At 44.0% G+C, this 22,395-nt stretch overlaps 1 protein-coding gene across 6 annotated transcripts in view; it reads left to right on the top strand.

Annotated features, from left to right (window-relative positions):
- The window catches only part of robo1 (roundabout, axon guidance receptor, homolog 1 (Drosophila)), a 207,573-nt gene that overhangs the window by 52,042 nt on the left and 133,136 nt on the right, over positions 1-22,395 (top strand). For 4 of the 6 annotated variants that reach the window (XM_047593832.1, XM_047593825.1, XM_047593824.1 and 1 more), the window contains exon 3: positions 19,909-19,998. The exons of 1 other annotated variant lie outside the window; for it this stretch is intronic. In XM_047593832.1, coding sequence (XP_047449788.1) covers positions 19,909-19,998 — 90 coding nt within the window. Of the gene's footprint in view, positions 1-1,218; positions 1,546-19,908; positions 19,999-22,395 lie in introns of those variants that run through there. One more of the 6 variants, XM_047593830.1, reaches the window with a different exon arrangement.

Genomic DNA, 22,395 nt, shown 5'->3' with positions numbered 1-22,395 from the left:
TGGTGGATGCGTGCTCGGCTTTACGTGTGTGCATAACATATGTGCATTGTGTACGTTTGAAACAGAACGAAAAGAGCACATGGTGGCGAAAAAGAGATTACGTAAAAAGACATAATGGATTTGTAGAAGAATTTCCAGTCTTCCAGGTGAAAACTGTTTGACTGCACCTGATTTCACGTCATGAATTTAAATTTTTTTCTCAGAATGGAAACAGTTGCTTTCCACATGTGTATTAATCTGAAACAATCACTGTCACATGCACACACAGTACAAAACCTGGTTAAACTGGTCTGTGCACTTGCCTGCACGGGGCTGGTCCGGTCGGTTTGATTTTTGCATGCAGTCAAAACTGTTTCTCATTTTAAGTTCTCGTATCATGTTACAGTAATCCTGTTTCAGGGGCGCACACCGTAAAACTGGTGACTCCGGTCGAGAATCTACTCACGGACGAGCATCACGGATGTTCAAAAGAGCAAGAGCCATTGCACTTGAGAAATTGCTATTCACACCCCCCACGCTTGTCTCACTCAGTCTCTCTCCTCCATATCCCCTCCCTCCCTCCCTCCTTGGTTTGCTTTCTAGATACGGGCTCTCGTTCTCTCTCTCAGACGCTCTGTTGACAAAGTCAAGGCTGCTCTGTGGTGAACTATCTCTGTGATTTATTCCTTATTTTCATATCAACACAGCCTCATGCGATCGGTGACGTGCGGTGGCGGGTGAACGAACAGGGAGGTGGTGGGGGGGGTGGGAGACGCGCGTTCACTCACTCACACACACATGCACACACACTCCTGGACACACTCACCCATTCAGCCACTGCCTGGTGTAGGTGACAAGAGTTGGCTGCTGCTGCTGGATAAGTGATGTGTCACCATCTGTGCGACCGCTCCACGCGTGGACTTGTACAACTTCTGCTTTGCAAGAGGGAGAAAGGTTTGCCTCCTCTTGTGATATATCTGTTTGTGGGAGCTGTTGCCACTGAGCTCAGTTTGAGGCTTTCACCAGGACTGATATAAAAACCTTTCTGAGTCCACTTCTGATGCACTGAAAAGGAGGGAAGAGTGGAGAGAGGGGAAAAAAAAAATCAATATTTCAGAATCCAAAAATCCAGGCTTGCTTTGCTTTTCCACAAATGGTGGAGTTACAATCAGTCTGCGAAGCAATTGCCTTCAGAAGGATCATTCCAAACCCCCATGAGAAGGAGGCGGCGGAGGGGGTGTCTGCAGTGAACGTGTGACCCGCTCTGTGGCTTCGGTGTCGTGACCCAGGGCTAACGCTCCGGGGGGAAGCCGTGGAGGACGTGTTGTTCTTTTGGATCACACCATACAGCTGTGTGAGATATGACCGAGCGTGGGACGGCGCTCCCCCGCGGCCCTTGACTCTCCGCCGTAGCCCAGATGCGAGCTTCAGACGCGGGCATGGCCGGCGGGCGGGTGCCTCTGCTCTTGCTGGTGGTGCTGGTGGAGGTTCTGAGTGGAGTTTGTGCGCCGAGGGATGGCTCAGGGAAGCACAAGGAAAGCTGGAGGTGGAAAGGTGAAAGGAGCCGTGAGTAACTCCTCCTCCTTTTACTACACTTGATTCTTTCTCCTCGTTCTCAGGTTTCTTTTCCTCTTTCTCTTCTCATGAGTTTTTCCAGCTTACTTCTTCCCAGCACTGTGTTTTACTATCCCTGTTGGCTCCCTGGCCTCGTGAAGTAAGATCTGTGAAGCACTAAACATTGTGTGCCACTTTGATTACTCCGGTTGCTGTTAGAGTCTCGGCTCATTTCTCTGTGACAGGCACCTGGATATGAGAGAGAAATAAATCATCTATATGAGGCCAACAACCTTGGCATGTGTTGCTAGCATTAAGAGGTATCAATATGCATGCGGCTGCAAAAGTGCCTCTGCGCTCCTGGATTCGCTGCAAGTTGCAATTCATAGTTTATTATCCTGTTCCCCAATCCCTTCTTTCTCTCAGCATCACTCTAATATTCCTGCAAGAATATCTCTCAGGGTCTCATTCGTAGTCATTAATTGATCAGTGTTGAGTTGTAAAAAGCTACTCAGAGTGATGGGGCTGGCTATTTCCTCAGTGTAAAAGCCGGGTGCAGCTCCGGGTTCATTATATATGCTGACACATGAGTGCATGGATGTTGGAAGGAGAGTGGCTTCTCAAATGAGCGGAGGGCTGCGGTTGTTTCAGGACATTGCTGCTGCTGCTCCTGCCGCTCCTGCTACGTACCCGGGCTTTTGGCTAGCGGCTAATGGGATTGTTTGGCATGCCACCACCGCTTGACGCTGAGTGATGAAGTGGGGGGTATGTCCCTTTGTGTCTGTCCCCTCCGTGGAGGTTAAAGGGAGATCGCTATCTTGATACCGTTCCAAGATTAAATGACTGGAATGGGATGGAAAAAGACACAGGTCACTTTCCTTCCCAAGGAGACATGAGCTGGTCTCAGGGTGGTATGAAAAGTGATATGGTTGACAGTTTTAGACGGCAATGTCACTGGAAGTCTTGAGTTTGGTGTTATATTTAGCCAAAGGAGTGCAATAGTTGTGTCAATCATGCAGTTTTTCATCAGGCCATTGTTAATTGTGTTTGAACAGGAAGGTATTGAATTTGCTCCTTAAACTAAATATTTGTACTGTACATTGAACTGATAAGACTTATTGACTAAGAGTGAAAGGTTCTGGTCTGTTTGAACAGCCCACCTGCAGAAAATTGTATAGAGTCTGCAATCTACGAGTGATATGTTACCACAAAAATGCATGCGATTCCAAAACCTGCACCACTTCCGAAAACAAAAATGGTTTACACACGAGGTAAGTAAAAGACTTTAGGAATGGGTATGGTTTATAAGAAAATCTACAACTTACACCCCGAGCTTTGTTCCTCCAAATTTCAGAGTTGTTACTTGCTATACTTGGACCTCACCTTCTCTGTCCCTGGAGACACTTCTTCACACAGAATCTGCTGCACAGTCTCCCTATCAATCAACTTTATCAATAAAGTTCATTTTTACAGCCGGAGTTACTAGCAGCTAACCAATATCTCTCTGTGTTCCTGAAGAGAAAAGACCCCGTTCAGATCTCAAGCGATCAGCTTAAAGTACAGGTGTGAACACCCCCACTGAGAGAGATGATCTTTGACCCCATTTGGAGGCGGTCTGGGTCGCACTTTCCCTGAAGCCATCTGTTTTTTCTGTCCCAATCCTAAAATTCAAGTCTGGCCCCGCAATCCTGAGCATGACTTGTTCACTAACTAAGTCGTTAGTTGGTGGAGTCTTGACACAATTTCGGTAGCGTCTTTAAATTCAGTTTGATGAACCTACCTCATCATGGTAGTTTCCAAGTAACAATACACCCTGAACTTCTGTGATGAGTAAAGTTAGTAAATCTGCTCAGCATGACACCTTGCACATAAACTACCACTGCCTTTATTTGGTTAAAACAATCCCAAGTTTTAATTAGTTGCCCTAAACAAACTCAAACATAATCACAGATAACCTTGATCGCTCCAACAGATCCAACGCTTTGATGCCGCCTCCTGCCAGCAAACATTTTCTCCTCCATTTAAGAGATATGAGCTCCCCTCGCCTCGGAGCAATCGTATGTCGGCAGTAGGAAAAGGGAAAAGGAGGGTTCCCAGTTGTTCACCTCCACATCTCCTTGCATCAGCGTCCATACAGCCACCCTTTTACCTTGACGGTATTGTGAGCAACCACTGACACAACTAGATAGGTTTCCAGATGTTTATTGCTATTTTTTTGTTGCTTTTAAAGTTTGAAGTATGTACTATGGTCGCAGAACAGAATTTCTCTACCTGTGGGTTTTCCTTCTATAGGTATTACACCTTATTTTATTTGATTGTATATTTTGTGTATTTATTTGTGTGTCACTTAAAGGAAGATGAATACATATTTAGTTTTATCATTCATTAAGATGATTCAGAATCATTTTAACATCATTGCATTTACAAATGCTACACCGTCCATGTTGCCACCTTGTAATCGTGTCCCCTTATCCAGCACATGGAAGCATTCTTCATCTGTAATAGTGACTAGAATAGGAAAATGTTACCCATGAAAGTGTGCATGGGTTTATCTGACTCATCTCTTAAATAGTGAATGCGACAGTCTGCGCACAAAAGTTCAATTTGGCAACTCACAAAGAATGTAGTGATATGCATGAGAGCAGCCTGCTGATATAAGTGATAATGGCACCACCAGCTATTATTTGCCACCTGAGACTAAATCTCTTTTAAGATTACTTAAGGTGGCAGAGCACGATGTGCACATTTATAGCTCATGTTGCCACACAAACTCCATTTTTTTTTATCTCTCTTTAGCACATGCAGCTCTCGCACACTGGGCAGCACATGAACTCAAAGCAGGACTAAATACATGTAACTGGATTAGTGAATCCTTGTGCATGTGTGGGGGCTGCGTGATGAATAAAATATTGCATTTGCTATTTTTAGCGGCAAGTTGTCTCATCGTGTCCACGCAGCTCAGATATGTACCTCTGTGACTTTACTCTGCTTTTCAAATCTCTTTGCCATCATCAGTTTCTTCTTCTTTCTTTTTTTTTTTTTTTTTTTTTTTTTACAACAAGTTGTCAAGAAGTCTTCTCAGGAGGGGGTTGGCTGTTTGCTCCGAGCAGATGGAGGGACCCTCTTTTAAAATGACACCGTCATCCATATTTGATACGGCGTATTTACAATATTCATGCATAAAGATGAGCTTTGGTCAGCTTGCACTTGCAAGTCCACCGCAGAGCCGGGACCACCAGCCTCGTGTTGTTTGCTGACGCTTTGGTTCTCCCTCTGACACGGGCTCATCCCGTGTGATGGATGAGGCAGATTAAAGGATTTATGACTGATTTAGTGTCTCTGGATGTGAACAGAGTCCACAGAATGAGAGTGGCAGCCGCTCAGAATTCAATCGAGGTGCGCCGTTGCACTGAAGTTTTCCAGAATCTGTCTTTTTATTATTCCACGAGAAGTGCAGACAACCTGACAGATACGTTGCCTTATTATTTTCCAATCTAGTAGTACATAGTTTAAAGTGTGTTGCCCTAAAACAGCAGGTTTTGGCTAATAGTTTAAGTCTCTGCTTTCAATTGCCTGAACTTGTTTGCCTCCTGTGGAAGTTGCGCAGCGCTCGGGTATGAACACTTGGATATGAACTCATGTATCCAATAGATGGCAACAGTGACATAAAAGTCCGGCGGAGTTGGAGAGAAGGAACGGGCGCTGATGAGCCGTAAGCTGAATGGTGGGGTCTGGGCCAGAGGAGAGATGGAGTCCAGACGGGATTAACCACAGACACGCTGTCATCGGAATTAAAGCCTCAAAACCAGAAGACGCTTGGAAGCATTTTGAACAATTATTGTGTTGTGTACAAGGAGCATGTTATATTTATGATGTCCAAATCTTTCTGAGTCTTCTCAGTCCGTCTCTTATCAAACATTTGAAAACTAATTAAGAGAGAAAAGTTCATTATTCCTACGGTCCTTCTAATGAATTCACTATTAGAAGTGTTAATGAGCACCGCGGCCCAGATGTTTTCTTTCTTTTTTTTTTTTCCACGTACTTCCCGTCCTCGTAGCTCGGGTCTTCATCACACCTTACTTATTTCTCTCTCTCTGCGTCCTCAGCTCTCAGAGGTACAGACATTTTTAATGAGCTGGCCATGAGCTGAAAATCTCAATTACTGCATGTCACACACAAGGTCAGAAACAAGGCTGCGGAAGGTCAGCCAGTGGTGTGGTGGAATTGGAAAGGGGAGGAGGTGGTGGTGATATAATCCGGGCGGCCTCGGGTTTATACGTGAGACCTGGACTCGCCGCTGTGACTGACATGTGACGTGTCTGTGTATGTGGGAAAACCGGTTATAAAGCAAGACAAAATGTTCACAGTGCGGCTCCTACTAATCCTTTCCCGTCAAATAATGTCTTGCGGTTACGTGCGCGACGTACAAATGCTGCACGGTAAGTCGCTGCGTTCAGTTTCATCGCGTTAAGACACGAAACCTTTTGTTGAATCCACAAAGAGAGGAAAAAAAAACAAAAACAACCTCGTATGCCGTGAATTATGAGAAGAATCGAAACCTTTTAGCAGAGAGAAGTGAAAAAACAGGTGGATGCCGTGATCGGACATGGCCCATAAATACGCAGCTCTGACAGAGCGAAAGCGCAGGAATTCTGAGGATATGAGGGGTCGGAGGTCATGGAGTGCTCAGGCAGAACTTACGAGGTTAAAAATCAAATGGTACCGGTCCTTGATGTTTTATCCCTGCTTTTTTCACGCCACTTTCACTTCGGTGATTTCATAGGAAAATGTTTGCACGTACAAATGCCCTGGTTTCCACATCTGGTTGTGAGGCATATAAAATGACAAATAAAATGGGAAGAGAAAAAAACACATGCTTTTTATTTCTCATTTATATTCAGCTTTCATCCTGACACCCATTACTTTGACGCCTTTCACCTGGTAGACCTTAAACTATTCTGGGCATTTCTGTCAGCTTCCATGCTGAGGGACTGCATTACATTTGCATAACAGCTTGCAACCAGATTCATAAACAATTAAATCTATGTGTAGTGTACATGATATTAGGTGGGCGCCACCTTTTTATTTATTTGTGCAGACTGGCTGCTGCTCAAAGTTTGATGGAAGACTAGATAAGATAAGAACTCATTGTTCAAAGAAAAACAAGTGTTAATATTAAGGATTCTTTATTGCTGTATCAACATGGAATTGAACCTCATCTAAGGACATAAATAAATAAGTAAATAAATAAGTAAAGTGGAATCATCATCAAATTAGAAGAAAAACAGCTTCAAGTGCATTTAAAACTCACTGAGCGTTATTTAACCCACTTACTAGAGCTAAATTTAGTTCTTCAAACTGTGCCATCCGCTCCCTTTAGTTTGGCGATGCTTTGGTTCGTCAGGTTTTCCACATGGAGGAAGGTGTATCTGGAGCAAGCGGAAACAATCCCAGCTTTAAACCGAGGAAAGTTTGACGCAGCGTAGTGCCACAGAGGGTGACTGGCTCCGAAAGACTCCCTGCTGATACGTATTTTCCACGAGTTATTTCAAAGTCGTAAGCTAAATTCACTCCTTCTGATCGATGCACTGGCGGTCACTCACTTTGGCCTCACAGGGAGCTGTGTTTCGCTTCGTGTGACCACATTAGTTGAAATGTCTGATCCGGAGGGCTTGAAAGGGTCTTTGAGGTGAGGAAAGCCAGGCATCCGCCGCGCTTTTGACTCAGTTGTGATCCTGTCATCATTTATTGACGGAGCAGACAATCTGTCTACACAAACTTTTTCCACTTGTTAGCTCGGTCTAAATCTGTTTTTAATCACTGCGATTACGGCTTGCTTTTTGCTTAATTGTCCTAACAGTTCCCTCTGTGTGTAAATCTCTGTTTATTTTCTTAATGATTTCCAGTTTCATTGCACTTTGCAAGCATTAAAACTGGAAACCATTAAGTGGAATGTGTAGAATGAGCCTCGCCCATTAGCTCACATGCTGATGATGCTGTAGGAACTCATAAAGCCATTCTCTAGCCTTCAGTTTGTCTACAGTACAAACCAGTGGAGGACATAATTGGTCTCTGCGTCCATACAGTCCATGATCCGGACGGGATGATGCGAACCTTTGAACACCTTGTGTCCACTTGGTGATTGGAAAGTGACGGGAAGACTGAGTTAGTAATACCTATGAAAACAGGGGAACTGTTAAAAAGTGAGTGAAGAAAAGGGAGGAAATGATTTTAAATAAATGAGGACGCATTACATAGTAAATTTGATGTTTTTGTGATTGCAGCCATTCTTCAAAAGGAGCAGCGGAGGCTGCAGATTCCTGCGTGCGCATTAAGTATTCACATTTGACAGAATGAGTTCGATATAAAATGCCATTTGCCGTCGCTTTCATTACCGTTTTCTCTGATGAGACAGCCCTTGCCTTTGGTTTTCCGAAACACAAACTGTGGGGCGCTCAGACATAAACGCACACATATAGGACGGGCCGTCTGTCTGGCTGTCAGCAGAAAAGCCTACAGTCCGACCGCAGCAAAGACACGGCAGGCTGTTACCAGCCCAGACGAAAAATCTGCTGGGGCCTCTGTTTTCCCTTCGCTTCACTGATGAAGTGGTAATTATAGGAGAGGCCACACACCTCTGCAGAGCAGAACATCTCTGGATTACCCCTGGCACTATGTCGTCTCCAACACATTTTGGTGACGTTACTGACCAGAGGCATCATGGCTATTGCACACTTAGTACGACAAGCAGAAATGGCTGTTGACACTTGTGATAAAATGGGAACAGAGACGTGACACACTTGGACTAGTTTGTCACCGTTGCACTTTTTCTTTTTACTTCACATCTGAACTTTTAACGTCACTTGAATCATTACACGTTTCCCTCGACTCCTGACGCTTATATAAGACCATTTCAAGCAACGCCAAACAGGCAATAACATATTTTCTCCCACATAGTGTTTTTTTTTTTGTTTTTTTTTTGTTTTGGAAAGCCACTCGTGCACATCAGCATAAGCACGATCCAGCTGTGTCAGTGGTTGGTCGTCCGTGGTGGCAGAGGGTCTGCGCATCAGCATCCCTTCGCCGCTGACACAGCATTCACACACATCATTTCCTCCCAACAATCCCCCGCTCTGTCTGCACACTCACGTTGGAAATCCATTCCTCAGACACTAGTTAACCGAGAGCTTGTGTTTTGCATCTGTGAGGGGATATTCAAGCCATCTGTTTCCACAGCGCAGGCCTGTGGAAGGCATTTTTTTCGGGTGGAAGTCAACTGGCTTCACACAGGGAATCCAGAACCCAAGGTTGAGTGTAGGTTACATCCCCGATAAAGTTAAACTGAGCTTCAGTGTCACCGTATGTTGCGATCTCTCATAAAACTGACGACTATTTTATCTCCAACGTGTACTCTGGCTTTGTCCTTTTAACATCTTGAATGATTGGAGGTTGCCAGATGTCTTGCCGTAAGACTGTCGACAGACTCTGTAAGGCCAGGGTAGCGATGTAGAACTTTTCTAAGTGCAGTGCGAGCGGTGGAACAATAAGGAATCAGCTGCTACTCATGACTCAGTGAGAGGCCCGCTGTGGCAGCAACACTAATCAGCGCTAATGAAGACTGGCAGCAGCGCCGCACACCATAAAACCTCAAATGAACTCCTCTAATCAATTTGCTAATTCCAAATCTAAAAACAAGGCTGGTGTTGTTGTACTTCTGTATTTTCGTTTCTAATGGGCAGGCATCTGATCACTCAGCATCAAGCTGAATTCTTCTTACTTTTATACTGGATTCTGAGTGATTTTTGTAGGGGAGCTTTAAAATAACCACAGCGTTCAGAATACAGTGAGACAAAGCTGAAAAAGAGAAATACACCCACACCACATGAAGGCACTGTTGGACATTTTGCTAGCAGATGTCTGACACAATGGGAATCTTTTCCACCTCTTAAATGTAACAGAAATGTTGCCAGTGTCTTTCATGATTTACAATACCGTGTAGTTATATTAGACATTGTATTGTTTGCCACCATATTTTCCTTTCTTTCTTTAACACAAACAGATGGTAACGCAAGATCGTCATTGCTCCGCGATCTTGCTGCAACCCAGAAAGTCACCTGCCACTAATAAATTTAGCGGGAGGTGTGGTAGAGTTGCACTTTGTCCTTTGTTGCATTTCTTGCCTTTTTTTGGATTTACGATCTGCTTCTCACAGCCCCTGGCCCTCCGCTGCCTCGCCACTCCCACGTGTCATGTGATACCGCTGCTTTTTTACGCTCACCCAGACCATCTGAAACCATGTCCGAGAAGCCCCCTTGCTGGGTTTACTTAACGCTGCAAAGCGTATTCTGTCAGATCATTTCATAAATTATGTCGGCAAGCTTTCTACTGGAGCGACATGTGGACCCATTTCACAACCCAAGCTTTTGCCAAATGAGTTCATGCTCACGCTGATTAATCTAATCACCACGCCGTAATTCTCTCTGTGTGAATAGCAATATTTTAAATCTGGTGTCTGTAGCTGTAGCTTACAGGAAACATCAAAGAAAATGTTAAGCTGTCCCATCCAGATTGTCAAGACAGCTGTCTAATGCAATTTAGACAAATAGAAAATAATAGACAAGCTAATGCGACTGTGCTGTAAATACGAGAAGAAGGGTATTTAGGTTAAACCAAGATAACACACTAACAGAATTCAGAATTCTTTACAGAATGTGTCCCATATGAGGCCACTCTTGATGTAATTTCCATATGAATTATAGATTTGGATATCACAGCTGGAATCCATCCATTTCCCTATATATATATATATGCACAAGCATGTGGCTCTCTCTCTGTGTGCCAGACCAGTTTAACTTTCAGTGTCGATAATGATTTTGAAAGACCTATAAAGTAAGAGGATAATTGATATGTTTAAAGATACGCTGTTATATCCTTGAGACTTAGCGTAAATCTCTTTGACAACACATCGTCCTGAGATGACTTATCGCCAATGCATAATGAAGTTTTATGAATGCTTTTATAGCCTGTAATTATGTCGTCATCTGAACACCCTGTGGTAGGATATCAGGTGGGAACAAGCTTTGATTTAGTGAGGTGACAGTTGCACTGAGGGATACGCGTTTGTGGTCAAATAATCAGCAGCCGACTCGATGTTTTCCTTCTTTTCCCGGGTGATAGAGTTGATAACGTTTTCATTTAATCCTCCGGACAGTTAAAAACTGTTTCCAACTGTTTCTGCGAATTCCACAGGGGGGGATTGTATGGCTTAACCTGTCACAGAAAGCAGACAGCGAGTTCTCACATTATAAATCTTGATCCAGTCTTTATCCTTAAGAATTTTCACTTGAAACATGCCTCAGGTGGTACAGACTACATTTCCTTCATCCCAGACCCCCTTCCCACCCGTTTTCACTTGACATCGTAATGAATTTCAACTCCCTACATTTTAACACATAATTTGTCTTTCTTTTAGCACAGCGCAACTATCCTGACAATGCCAGAGGCGTTCTTTTAACAACAGCCGAGACCACGAGTGGGTTCATTCTCAGCTGGCTTGCCCGCAACTTCTCCTGCATTCTTTTCCAGTGAGTTAGTGGATGTTTGAAACAGTGATCCCTGGGTTTCCGGGACTAAAGATGACATCACAAATGTGCAAGAGACACACACACACACACACACACACAGTGTCTGGGTGTCTTTATCCTGTGACAAACACCAAAATCAAAGCCATGCCACAGGCTCGCAGGCATTTTATCCTTGTTACCAGATGTAAACTACTGTACAACAGAAGAAAAGCAGGGTTTTTCATATTAGCCTGCAGATTTGGACCATCTTTAAGGTCGCCCTGTGGCCTCACTAACTTATTTGCACTTCTGTGGACATGCAGGAAAAAGCAATGCGGTCCTAACAGCCTCTGCTACTGAAGTTGACAGTATTGATCTACTGAGATTGTTATTTTCGGGCGTGCTGAGAAAGTAGCTGCATGCCTGCAACGCTCCCACCGCACGTCGTCTCAGGGCCTCATTTTCATCTCTTCTAATCAGAACGAGACATATTGAGAGCGCACGTTGGTTTATCTGCACTCTCTCATTGGACTGCGAATGGTTAGTGCGCGCTCCAGTAAATTAGCATACACATGTTTCTCGCTGACAAGCACCAATCCGTGGTGGAATGAGAGCGTTTATGTAGACAGAGGGAGAGCGAGGCTGGGACAGGGAGATAGCGCCGGCTGTTTGTTCAGTTTGCTTGACTTCAGATCAGATGGCGACTGAACTGTGACATGGGCAATCGCAGAAAAACGAACGGAATCATTACCTTGAAGTCATTACCAAGCGGCCACGTGCAAAAACACCTCTTACCTCGAAGTGCGTGTACATGAGTGCCTGCTCTCAGAGGCGCTGGCGGGGCCGTGGACGTACATACGCTGATGCGTGTGATTAATGTGAAATCAGACGTTTTACTTCAGCTGTGTGTCTGCTGCAATAAAGTCACATCTTTGTGGGATTAAATTAGAGCTGAGCCTACAGGAAATAAAGCTAATGTGTGTTATATTGCGCATATAAATGTTGGCTACATCCTAAATATACATGTAGTGACTTCGCTTCTCTCCTAAACTATATAGACAGAGCCTGGATATAAAGAATATACACTGATCAGGCATAACATTATGACCACTTTCCTAATGCTGTGCCTCCAAAACAGTTGTGACTCATCAGGGAATGGACATGGACCTTCTGAGGGTGTCCTGTGTTGTCTGGTAACAGGATGTTGTTAGGGTTAGGGTTAGGGTTAGGGTTATATACATTGCACATAACTGGGAGCCTTTGGGTGCTGTGGGTTAAGGTGATCAGGCTCGTTTCAGTGCATCCCAAAGATATTTGTTCAGTTTGGGATCTAGTGAATTGGGGGGCCAGGTCGATGTTTTTTATGAGTTGTTCATAAAGGGTTTTTGTGTGTGCATCAAGCAGTGTCTTTGCTATGGGGTGAGGGGTGCCTGTTTTGGTCTAGGTGGGTGGTACCTGTCTAACATCCACATGAATCCTAACGTTTCCCAGCAGAACGCTTGTATTGTCACAAGCTGGTCAATATTATTCACTTCTCCTGTCTCCTGTGGTTTTAATGTTGTGGCTGATCGGTGTATGCGTGAACATATTCTTTAACTGGCGCTCCGCTGTCAGTTGTTTTATTTTCTAAATAGAGGTCAGGGCGGGAAAAAAAAGAAAAAGGCATAATGTGAAGTAATAATTGCATGTCAGAGGAGCTGTTCAGCACACTTTGCCAAACCGAGATGCATTTAGTGTTTTCTCATTTGTTTTGACCATAACACAGCTTGTGAGAAGAAAGGGACTAGTAGGTGTGCCTCGCGTGAACTGAAAGCAGCGTGTCACAACATCAAAGACTGAAGAGGTTATACATCACCGGTGGATCTGCTTGTCACCCTGGATCTTTAATTAAAAAGTTCCAAAAATTCCCCTTGGCTCACGTCGATGTTACAAACAGCCTTGAGGCACTTACCGACTACTTCGTTGGGCACAGGTGAACTGGCAGCGATAAACAGCTACTGTGTCTTTAGTTCCTTGTGAAACAAAGTTTGAATACTAACCAGGGTGTCGTTACATTTTGAATACATAAACACGTCTTGGAGTCACATATCATGTTTTTTTGACTGTAAACAATTAACCGCCACGTCTCATTTAGGCGCAAAAACTCGAGAAAATTTCCATGTGGCCCGGAGAGTCAGACTTCATCAGTGGAGCAGCTCGAGATCATTTCGCTTAGAGGGACGACAGATTAGAGGCTTTTTTCTTTTCTTTTCTTTTTTTTTTTTGTTGGTCTTTAGCTTTAGGAACGAATTGCTCACATTAACATATTGATGGAATTTTCAGCGATTATACGAAAACCAAATGCGAGTTGAGTTTTTTGGGGCCCTCTCTGTCCTTGAATTTGATTGTGTTTGGAGCACATGTGCCCGATTAAGCAAACCAAAGAGCATGGAAAGGTAGCATCGGCGTAGTTTGTCATTAATTTGCCGCTGCCTTGAAATGAGGTATGAATTATCTGCTCCACTGCCCTCTAAACTCATTTACCATAATCACAAGCCTCCTTTTTTCCTCCTATGAATCGCTTCTTTCTCCATTTAGCCACTGTCTACCTAGAAAATGAGGTAAGGAAAAGCAGATTCTTTTTCTAGATATACTAGTATGCCATATACTCATGGCATACTAGTGAGTTTTAGAGTAGAGCCTTTGCAAAATGCGGAGAAGACGTCATCGAAGGTCACTGGTCTGTCATTTGTTGCCACGTGGTTGTTGACAAGCTTCTGAGTCAGATGCCAGAACAAACTCATACATACCAAGCATTCAGAAGCCATTCTCCTTGACAACATCTCTCCAAATTATTGATAGATTTTGTTTTTCTCACCTAAGAGAAATACCCCCCCCCCCCGATCTGTTTCTCTCCGGCCAGAAAATGATGCCGGTGTTACAGAGACGGACATCTGGGCTTCTGACAGCACATCTTGCCTCAGCTCCACCGGGATGTCAGAGCAAGTTCAGACTCCTCGGAGGCTTTAGGACTCATCTGACATCAGAGCTGTTAAACAAAGCCGAGAAGCAGTGTTTCAAACGAGCACAATGAATCGCGTTACGTAACGTGGCCGTGTGGAAACGAGATATTCATGGAAAGTGTTACGCAAAAGGCCGTCCTCTAATTTAAGTCCAGTGATAAAACTGCCCTGGAAGCAGCTGTGAGACGGTGCGAGCCTCTAACTCACCGTGATGCTGCTCGGCGCTGAGCGATTTGAACAGGAGTTCAGTCTAGTGACCATGCAAAATTTAACACCCTTCAGGCCAATCAGCACTATTTGTCCTGGAACTGTCTCCCTGTTTTCCTTTTTGTGGGTGGTTGCCGGTGCCCTCCGAGCACATCTATCAGCAAGTGCATTGGCACACATATTTCACCGCTGACATTTTCACTTCTGTTCAACAACAATCGGCTAATCAGGCGTTCGGGGGGATGAGTCACCTTGCAGCTTGCAGGATTGACGTATTTATATTAACTGTGGGTTTTGTAACCAACGACACGGTGTTTGGAGTAAAATATACAATGCACATAACTGCAGTGTAACTTGCCAACAGCAAAATCCTGTGTGAACTCACGAACTGAGTGTGGTCAGAATAGTTCTAGTTGTTTCCTCCAGATGGACCCGTTGAGCACATCAGAGGTGATGTTAACGTTTACTTTCGTGTACAGTTCAGCCACAGGAATTAAGACGCTCATTATTCTAGTTTATTATCTCTGTCACTATTATGAGCGAGAGTCTGTGTGCTTTTTTGTTTGTATTGTAGTTTTTCTTGTGTGTTGCTGCTGTAGTTTCTTAATGCTTTAGCTCAAGGTTTTCCAGGCCAAGAACACCCAAACTGATGGGGAGATAAAGTATCGACCCTCTACCTGCTATATGTGTTATATATTAAACGCATACCAATGCTCTTTATAAATATACAGTATTGTTATTACTTTGCATTCAGTATTAAGCTGTTCAAATAACACATATTGCAATTACATGACAATACAATATTTAGATAATACAATTCATTTCAAACATGTACAACAGTAAAGTGGCCGTAACGTCTATTGCCTCCATTTATTCCTTTAGTGAAATAACGTGTATTTAAAGATATTTTATTGGGGGAACATTAGAAAAAAATATTTAAAAAATGTCTATTCAACCAAAGATTTTCTTCTTTATAGTTATTGAAAAGTTTGTTAAACTGGCATTATTTAAAATAAAACACGTAAAATGAGTCTCGAGCTTCCCACTATGTACGTCATACGTCTCCTTAAAACTCACTAATAGGCCAGTCTATGGGCTTTTACTGGTTATTAAATCACATATTAGTCCTTCACAGATCAGGTTATAGGCCACTATCGTACTAGCATAAAAAAAATCTATTTATTTTTTATTGCCTAGGAATGAGTGCGGCTTAGCAGTTTGACCTTAAATGTAATGATATATTTAACTGTATGTCACTTTTTTCCCTCATGTGGCAACTGTGGCATAATAATTATTTCATGCTTGGAGCTAAAGGCATTATCAATTAGCTATTAATACGCTTTAATGCTGTGTTTGTGGAGGTAGAGTTTCACTCATGATGAAAGTTAAGAGCCAGTCGGTCTGCAGGGCCCATGCCAAATGTGCTTTGTGTGAGTCATGTGCTCCGTTTTCTCACGACAGCTGCTGCACAACTTGATGACTTGTGACTTCTTTTTTTTTTTTTTTATACGAACCCGGTGTTTTTTTATTTATTTTTTTTTTTTTCTTGCCATACAACAATAGCCTGACATTTCTGGAAACGTTCTCAATTGCGTGAAATGAGAGGGCTAATTGCACTCTCATGTCAGTGCGTAAATATGAAGCTAGACGGTAGACTGGGAACATGGGGCTATCCTGGCTCTGCACGGAGGTAATAAAATCCTCCTACCGTCACCTCGCAAATATTACACCTCATTTGCGAAACGTGTGCACGAGCCAAAGTGCGAAAGTTCCAAGTTTGGATTTTGTCAATCTCTGTATTATTTTAACTTGCCTGCCGGCTGCAGCTGCTTATTTATCCCACTCTCGTGTCACGTTTTATGACATGAGAGTGGTAATAATCTTCTCATGAAACTGAAAAGAATAAGCGTATTTCTTCCTCTCAAAATGCCGAACTATTTTTTCTCAACGCCACCTGTTTTAAGAGTCTGGTCCTGTTCTCGCATAGACGCAGAGTTTGTTTTCTGTTCACAGCAACAATTAGTCAGGCCATGTTTCAGTGATTGGTTTTCTTTTCAAGCAGCGCTAGCTCTGGTTGATGTAATTTACAAGTCGAAGCGTATGCTCTTTATTCACTCGGTCATTCATCTCTTGAGTTAAATCTCAAGGGCGTGTGGTCAAATGTTCCTGCGTAAGATTTCATTTTGAGTTATTTCAAGATAACTCCCCGTCCTGACTTTGCATTTTTTTCCCCCTCTCTATCAGCGTGTGCTCACTCTGTATGTATGCATTATCTCAATGCCTTATTAAAGCGCCATTAGTCATGCGGAAAACAAAGTGTAATCAAAATGGAAATGAATGAAAATGTGATGTGGAAACAGACAAAGTGGACGGACGAGCTTCTGCCGAAAAAAAAAAACAACAACAACAACAAAAAAGACCTTTTGTACTTTCTCTTTAATAACGGTGAAAACTGCTGAATTAAGGTCTAAAATGACAGCAACTCCTCCAACACAGCGCTGTGTGTTTCCTTCTCAGGAGCAAAGACCTTCTTTAAATGTTCAACTTTGTGGAAGCGAAATCTCGTTGCCTGTGCCCCATAATTAGCTTTCCCTCTGTCATCAGACAAAAAGTAAACAGATGTTAGAGGAGAACATTTTCCAAGAAACCAATTTAATCATTGAAATTGCTCTCGGGGTCTCTTAGAGAAATATGCTGCCTCCCCGTTAAAAGGAACTTGTCCTACGGTCCTGTTAACAACCCCCGGAGTCAGACTCCCCAAACTCATCATTTTAGACCCATCCATCACTTATACAAGCTGCCAGGGTCGGAGTGCTGCTGTCAATACGTGACAAGGTAACAATGAGACAACAGCTCGCCTCTCCCGCTCCTTCATTCGCTTCTATTAAGAGCTGCCGACATTTGTCAAACTAAACAACTTTAACTACAAGAGCAGCGAGTAAGACATCAGGTTTTTTTTTTTTTTTTTTGTCATGTCAGGTTGTACTGGGGCAAAAGTGCTGATTGAGTTCCACGGCTGCAGCGTCGCGAGCGAGCGTTCGAGTTAAAGCGCAGTTAAAGTCCACCTCGTGAATTTACGACTACAGTATGAAAACAGAGCCAAGGGCCTGCACGGCGCCCCGTGAATTGGTCCACGAAGAAAGGCTGTGGCAGAGAAAAAAAAGGGCTCGTGTTTGAGGAGGGCTCCAGGGCCAGGACTTATAGTCTGAGGGCCACGAGGGATAAGGGACGGGGAAGGGAAGGGATGGGAGGGGGCTGGCCTTTGTATTTTCTGTAAGTAGTCAGTTATCTGCACATGTGCCGCATTAATGAGCCAGCATTGTATCGAGCGCAGTGTCGGACTTAAGAGGGAGAGACAGGGAGGCAACATTGTGGTCTTGATTCCCTGCCCCGATGCCCAGGGGGCAGCTGCGTACACAACCTGTTAATGAACTCTGAAGTGGTCTCTAATTGAACCCCTGACTGTGGACCACCCAGGGAATAAGACGCATGAGACACCAGAGTCCACGCGGAGAAATAAAGAGCGCGGAAATCAGACAAAGAGTATCATAATGGTGATGTTTTTTTTTTTTTAAAATTGTTTTTAATCGAACATTTTTCTTAACATTGTGAACTCTAAGGCCGCTCTTTTCCTCTTTTTGCAGTCACATGTATTCACGACATTCACTGACGAAGAGTGAGGTTTTAAAACTCTGTGAAATAAGCAAGTAACTTTCTCTTTGTGGTTTCAGGAGATTCTTCTGTTTGTTAAACTAAATAACGCATTCAGACACTCCTCAAAGTATTAAAAATGCTTTGTCACAAAGCTGAATACAAGCTTGTTTTTCTCACATATTTTTCCCAGAATGGCCAGGAAAAAAAAAAAATAATGCATCTTGAGTTAAGGTTATAGCGAAGTTATTTATTTACAATGTCAGGGCTGAACTTTCAAGATAAACCTCCACGCTTTGCTTTTGGTTCTGTTCCAGGCTGCTATGTTCAGTCAGTCAGTGTGTTACACTCTTGTTTAAATGTATATGATGTAGTTTGAGGTAATAAGTTCACGTTTGGCCAAACATCTGATTAATTTTTTGCACTTTTGTCCCAGCCTTTAATTTCTGTCGGTACATTTTCTGGTGCCGGAGCAAACTGAAAACTCTACATGTAACCGAGTGGTGTCACGCTATAAGTGTCAGACAACGCATCAGATCTGCTGTTCCTTCATATACGGTTCATTCTCATCTTGTTCATTACGTGTATCACCACGCTTCATTATCACTTCGTTCACATGCACGATTCTGAGTCAACTTCATGCTCGTTTCACGATGCTGCTCTTCAGATAAACAGATACGTGGCGGATGAGAAGCGGCATGCAACCCTTTTACTGTCACACTAATTGCGGCGCTACAGGCACGGCCAGAAGGCATGACTGCATTTTGAATGTATCTTCTGTGTTTACCATCATTAATGTGTCCCTCGCTGTTGTAAAGTGTGATTTTCGGGTCTTTCGGCTGTGTATGAAAAATCTGCGCACGTTTTTACTGCCAATTTTCTAATGGTGGGAGGAGCGGATGAGAGGATGGGTCACCTTCTTCTTCACACTCCGGTGATCTGAAGTACTCTCCAATGAACGATTCCGTCTGCCCGTCTGCTATTTATCTGAAGTGATGCCAGATCTCATTGAGGAAACAGATACTTTCGACAGACTGACACTCACTCAGCTAAAGGGGCTGGATGATTAAGATTCCTCTTAGCTCCCCACCCCGGCCAGCCACCACAAATTAACCCCTTGTCAGTGGCGCACAAAGAGAATGGGCATGGCCGATTCTGATTTATTTCACACGGAGCCATCATAAGGGCACAGTTGGCCTCCTGTCGCCCCAATAAGCCGCATACACTCCAGCCCCCCCTTTGGCCTTCCTTTTTTTTTTTTTTTTTGTCTTTCTTCCCGCCCCCACTGTCCCGCCCTCACTCCTCCTGTCGCGCACACTCAACCTGTCAATCCGAGGAGGACACAGGCACAAAGACGAGCCCGAATCAAAAGGAGCTGATTAGCAATTAATGGCGCATCATTGTATTTGCATGGGTGCCGTGTGCACAGTTGAGTGTGCATACAGAGTGGCGCTGTCAATCACGCAGAGGCTGCCCCGGCCCCCCCGGCCCCCCTCCCTCCTCTGTCCTGCCCATGTGCTCCTTTAGGGGTGCAACCACTTATGGCTACTGATATGATGGTGATGACTGTTTTACACCCACACACTCTCACACTCAGGCCCAGCGCAGGACAACAGGACTACCTCCTGCTGAGCTCCCCTAAAAAAAAAAAACAAAAAAAAACACTATTCTGATGGATCTATACCCATCGACTGATTGGCACTTCTGAAAGTTATTTGTCCTTGGATTTTACTCAAGTCTCGGAGTTGTGAATGTCTGGCCGTTTACCGCGATGTGGGCGTTCGGACTCCTCCGAAGGAGACAGGGGTTACACGGCTGGAGCCAGGCGCTTCTCGGCGTGTTTGCCGTCTGCCTGTGTCACGGCGGCAGAGGGCTGGAGGTACGGACCGGGGCCGTGGAAAGCGGGCCCAACGCGTCCAGTTTCTCAGTCCCTGTGGTGTTATTGTTGACAGAGACGGCAGTGGCTCAGGACGGTGCCAGCGAAGGGGCAACGCCGGCTCCCAACTCCGAACACGAGGACGACAACTCTCTGGGCTACACAGGTACCGCTGCTGCTTTCCCATGATACTCCCTCCACCCAGACATCACCTTCCATTTATTACTTCACTTGAATGTTTGTCACCTGGACGCTGTTTTCACATCCACCTGCTGGAGGGAGAAAGCGTCTCTGCGCCTGCCTTAAGTCTGAGTCTACATCCAACAGTGATTGTGTGACATGAATTCTCTTGAAACCTTGGTGGAGGCCAGTTATATATATACAGTTACATCCCTGTTATAGCCCTTACTGGGAATTAATTTATTACATTTTTCAATTCCCATTTTACTCAAAGGTAACAAGTCTTTTGTTGGTGTCAGAGACTACTTCCCACATCTTTCTACGGCATACATAGAGTTTATTCAAACAAATTCCAACAAAAAGTTTTTAAAGAGGAGCATTGTGGGAAAATGTGGCACAAATCAGCGTCTGAGGAAACTGAGTTGAAATTTAAAGGAGGGATGGACTCACACACACACACGCACACATACACACGCACACACATCTCAAGTCTGGAGTAAATTACTGATGACGCAAGGGTTTTTGGTTGTTGTTTTATTTTTTATTTTTTTACTTTTTCCGCCAACGCGAAGGGGAGGAAAAAAAAAAAAGAAAAGGTCCCCACAGTGTGTTCTCAAAGCGAGGAGACCCACCTCCCCAGGCGATTCACTGGACCTCACACAGCTCCAGGAAAACCTGCGAGGAAAAAAGGAAATCCAAAATTAACTGCCAAAAACTTTATGAGGTCCATCGCCGTGTGTGGTGGCTTGGCACCGCTGCGTTTTATTTTGCTTGGAATTCAGAAAATAAATACATAAATAAGTAAATAACCATGCAGTTATAGCATGCTGTGGCCTTCATCTAGAAAGTTAAAGAGTTAAAAGTTAGAAACCAAACAAGTATTAGTGAAAAAAAATCTTTTGATTTAAAGTCCAGTTAGTACGTTAGCTCCTGTTTTTAAGACACTTTGCAGCCTTTGAATGAGAAAAAAATAGCAAAATCACGTCATATCCGCCTCACTGCGTTCATCTTCAGGATGATAAATCTGCCCGGTGGACTGTGCCAGGAGTTCATCTTTAATCTGGCCATTTAATCCCATCTGTGCATGAAAATGAAGGAAATCGATCTGGCTCAGTCAGTGAATTGGAAATGAGACTAATGTGCCCTAATACCTCAGTCTGCCCCTGATAGAACAAAGTGGAGCGGCTGCCAGAGACTCCATTTTGAAGGAGCCGCTGGACGGAACGTGAGGATAATCTTGACAGCTGCCAATTTGGAGTGGAAAAAAAAGCACTGCGAGCGTTAGAGTGGAGATTCTTTCTTCTTTTGGGTGCACCGTTGAGTTTAATTGTCATGCGATCGCGGTGACATTTACCCAAAAAGAGATGCTCATTGATTTATGAATAACCTTCGCTGATAATTTGATCACGCTGACATTCAGGTACAAGGACGTCCTTGTTATCCGTGAACTGTTGCGGCGTATCTGAAACAAATACCATGTCATCAATCCTTTAACCCGGCTTTCTTTTCTTTTTTATAAAACTGAAGAACAGCTGGCGCACTTTTAGCCAATGACACACTTTTGTAGTAACCTGGGACTAATACTGGGAACTTTATAAGGAACCACATGCTGGCCTGAAGTTCGCGATACATTAAAAGTGTTTTTTATTGGTCCCTCAAGGCATTGACTCTCAGCCAGCTCTAAATTGTTTCCCGATATCAAAGGGCTTTGCACAGAGCTTCCCATTCATAATAAATGAGACTGACCTGGGTGAAGGCAGCGGATTAGAGAGGCACGCTGAAACTCTTGCACTTACACTTTGCTCGCCGCTCCTTGGCAGGAAGACACACACGGAGGAAGACAGGTTCTTTGGTTCCTCTGCCTCGACATGAAAGGCTGAGCGTTGCTTCAGAGAGCACGTCAGCGCTCATATCCTCCCTCTGCGCTGACAGCTACCATTGCGTTTGTCACAGATCACAAAGGACGGCAACTTCAGAGAGCTGCGCTATTTGTCAGCTTATGGAAATACAGATAGGGGAAAAGGAGAGGGAAGGGAAGGTTGCCACGCTGCCAGCGCCGATTGGCTGCAGAACAGAGGGTCCAGGCTGCCGTAATGCCGCGTTTTATCTTCACTCACAGAAAGTCAGCGCCGAACGTCTAGAACAAACCGTTCGTTGTGCCGACGGATGAGCAGACAGGTGACGTGAGAACAGAGGCACGTCTGATCGAGAGCTGCGGAGGTTAATGCTGCTCAACAATTACAAAGATTCGAGAGATAGACTAGAAAATATCCACATGCGCACACAAAGCCGCACAGTACAATGAGACTCTTGTTTCACGTTTCTGAGGTGTGAATGAAAAAGGTGTGATAAAGATAAATGCATTTATATACATATATATGTA

The sequence above is a fragment of the Mugil cephalus genome, chromosome 9 (assembly GCF_022458985.1).
Source record: "Mugil cephalus isolate CIBA_MC_2020 chromosome 9, CIBA_Mcephalus_1.1, whole genome shotgun sequence".
In the NCBI taxonomy this organism is placed as follows: domain Eukaryota; kingdom Metazoa; phylum Chordata; class Actinopteri; order Mugiliformes; family Mugilidae; genus Mugil; species Mugil cephalus.
This window is presented reverse-complemented; position numbering and strand designations above follow the sequence as displayed.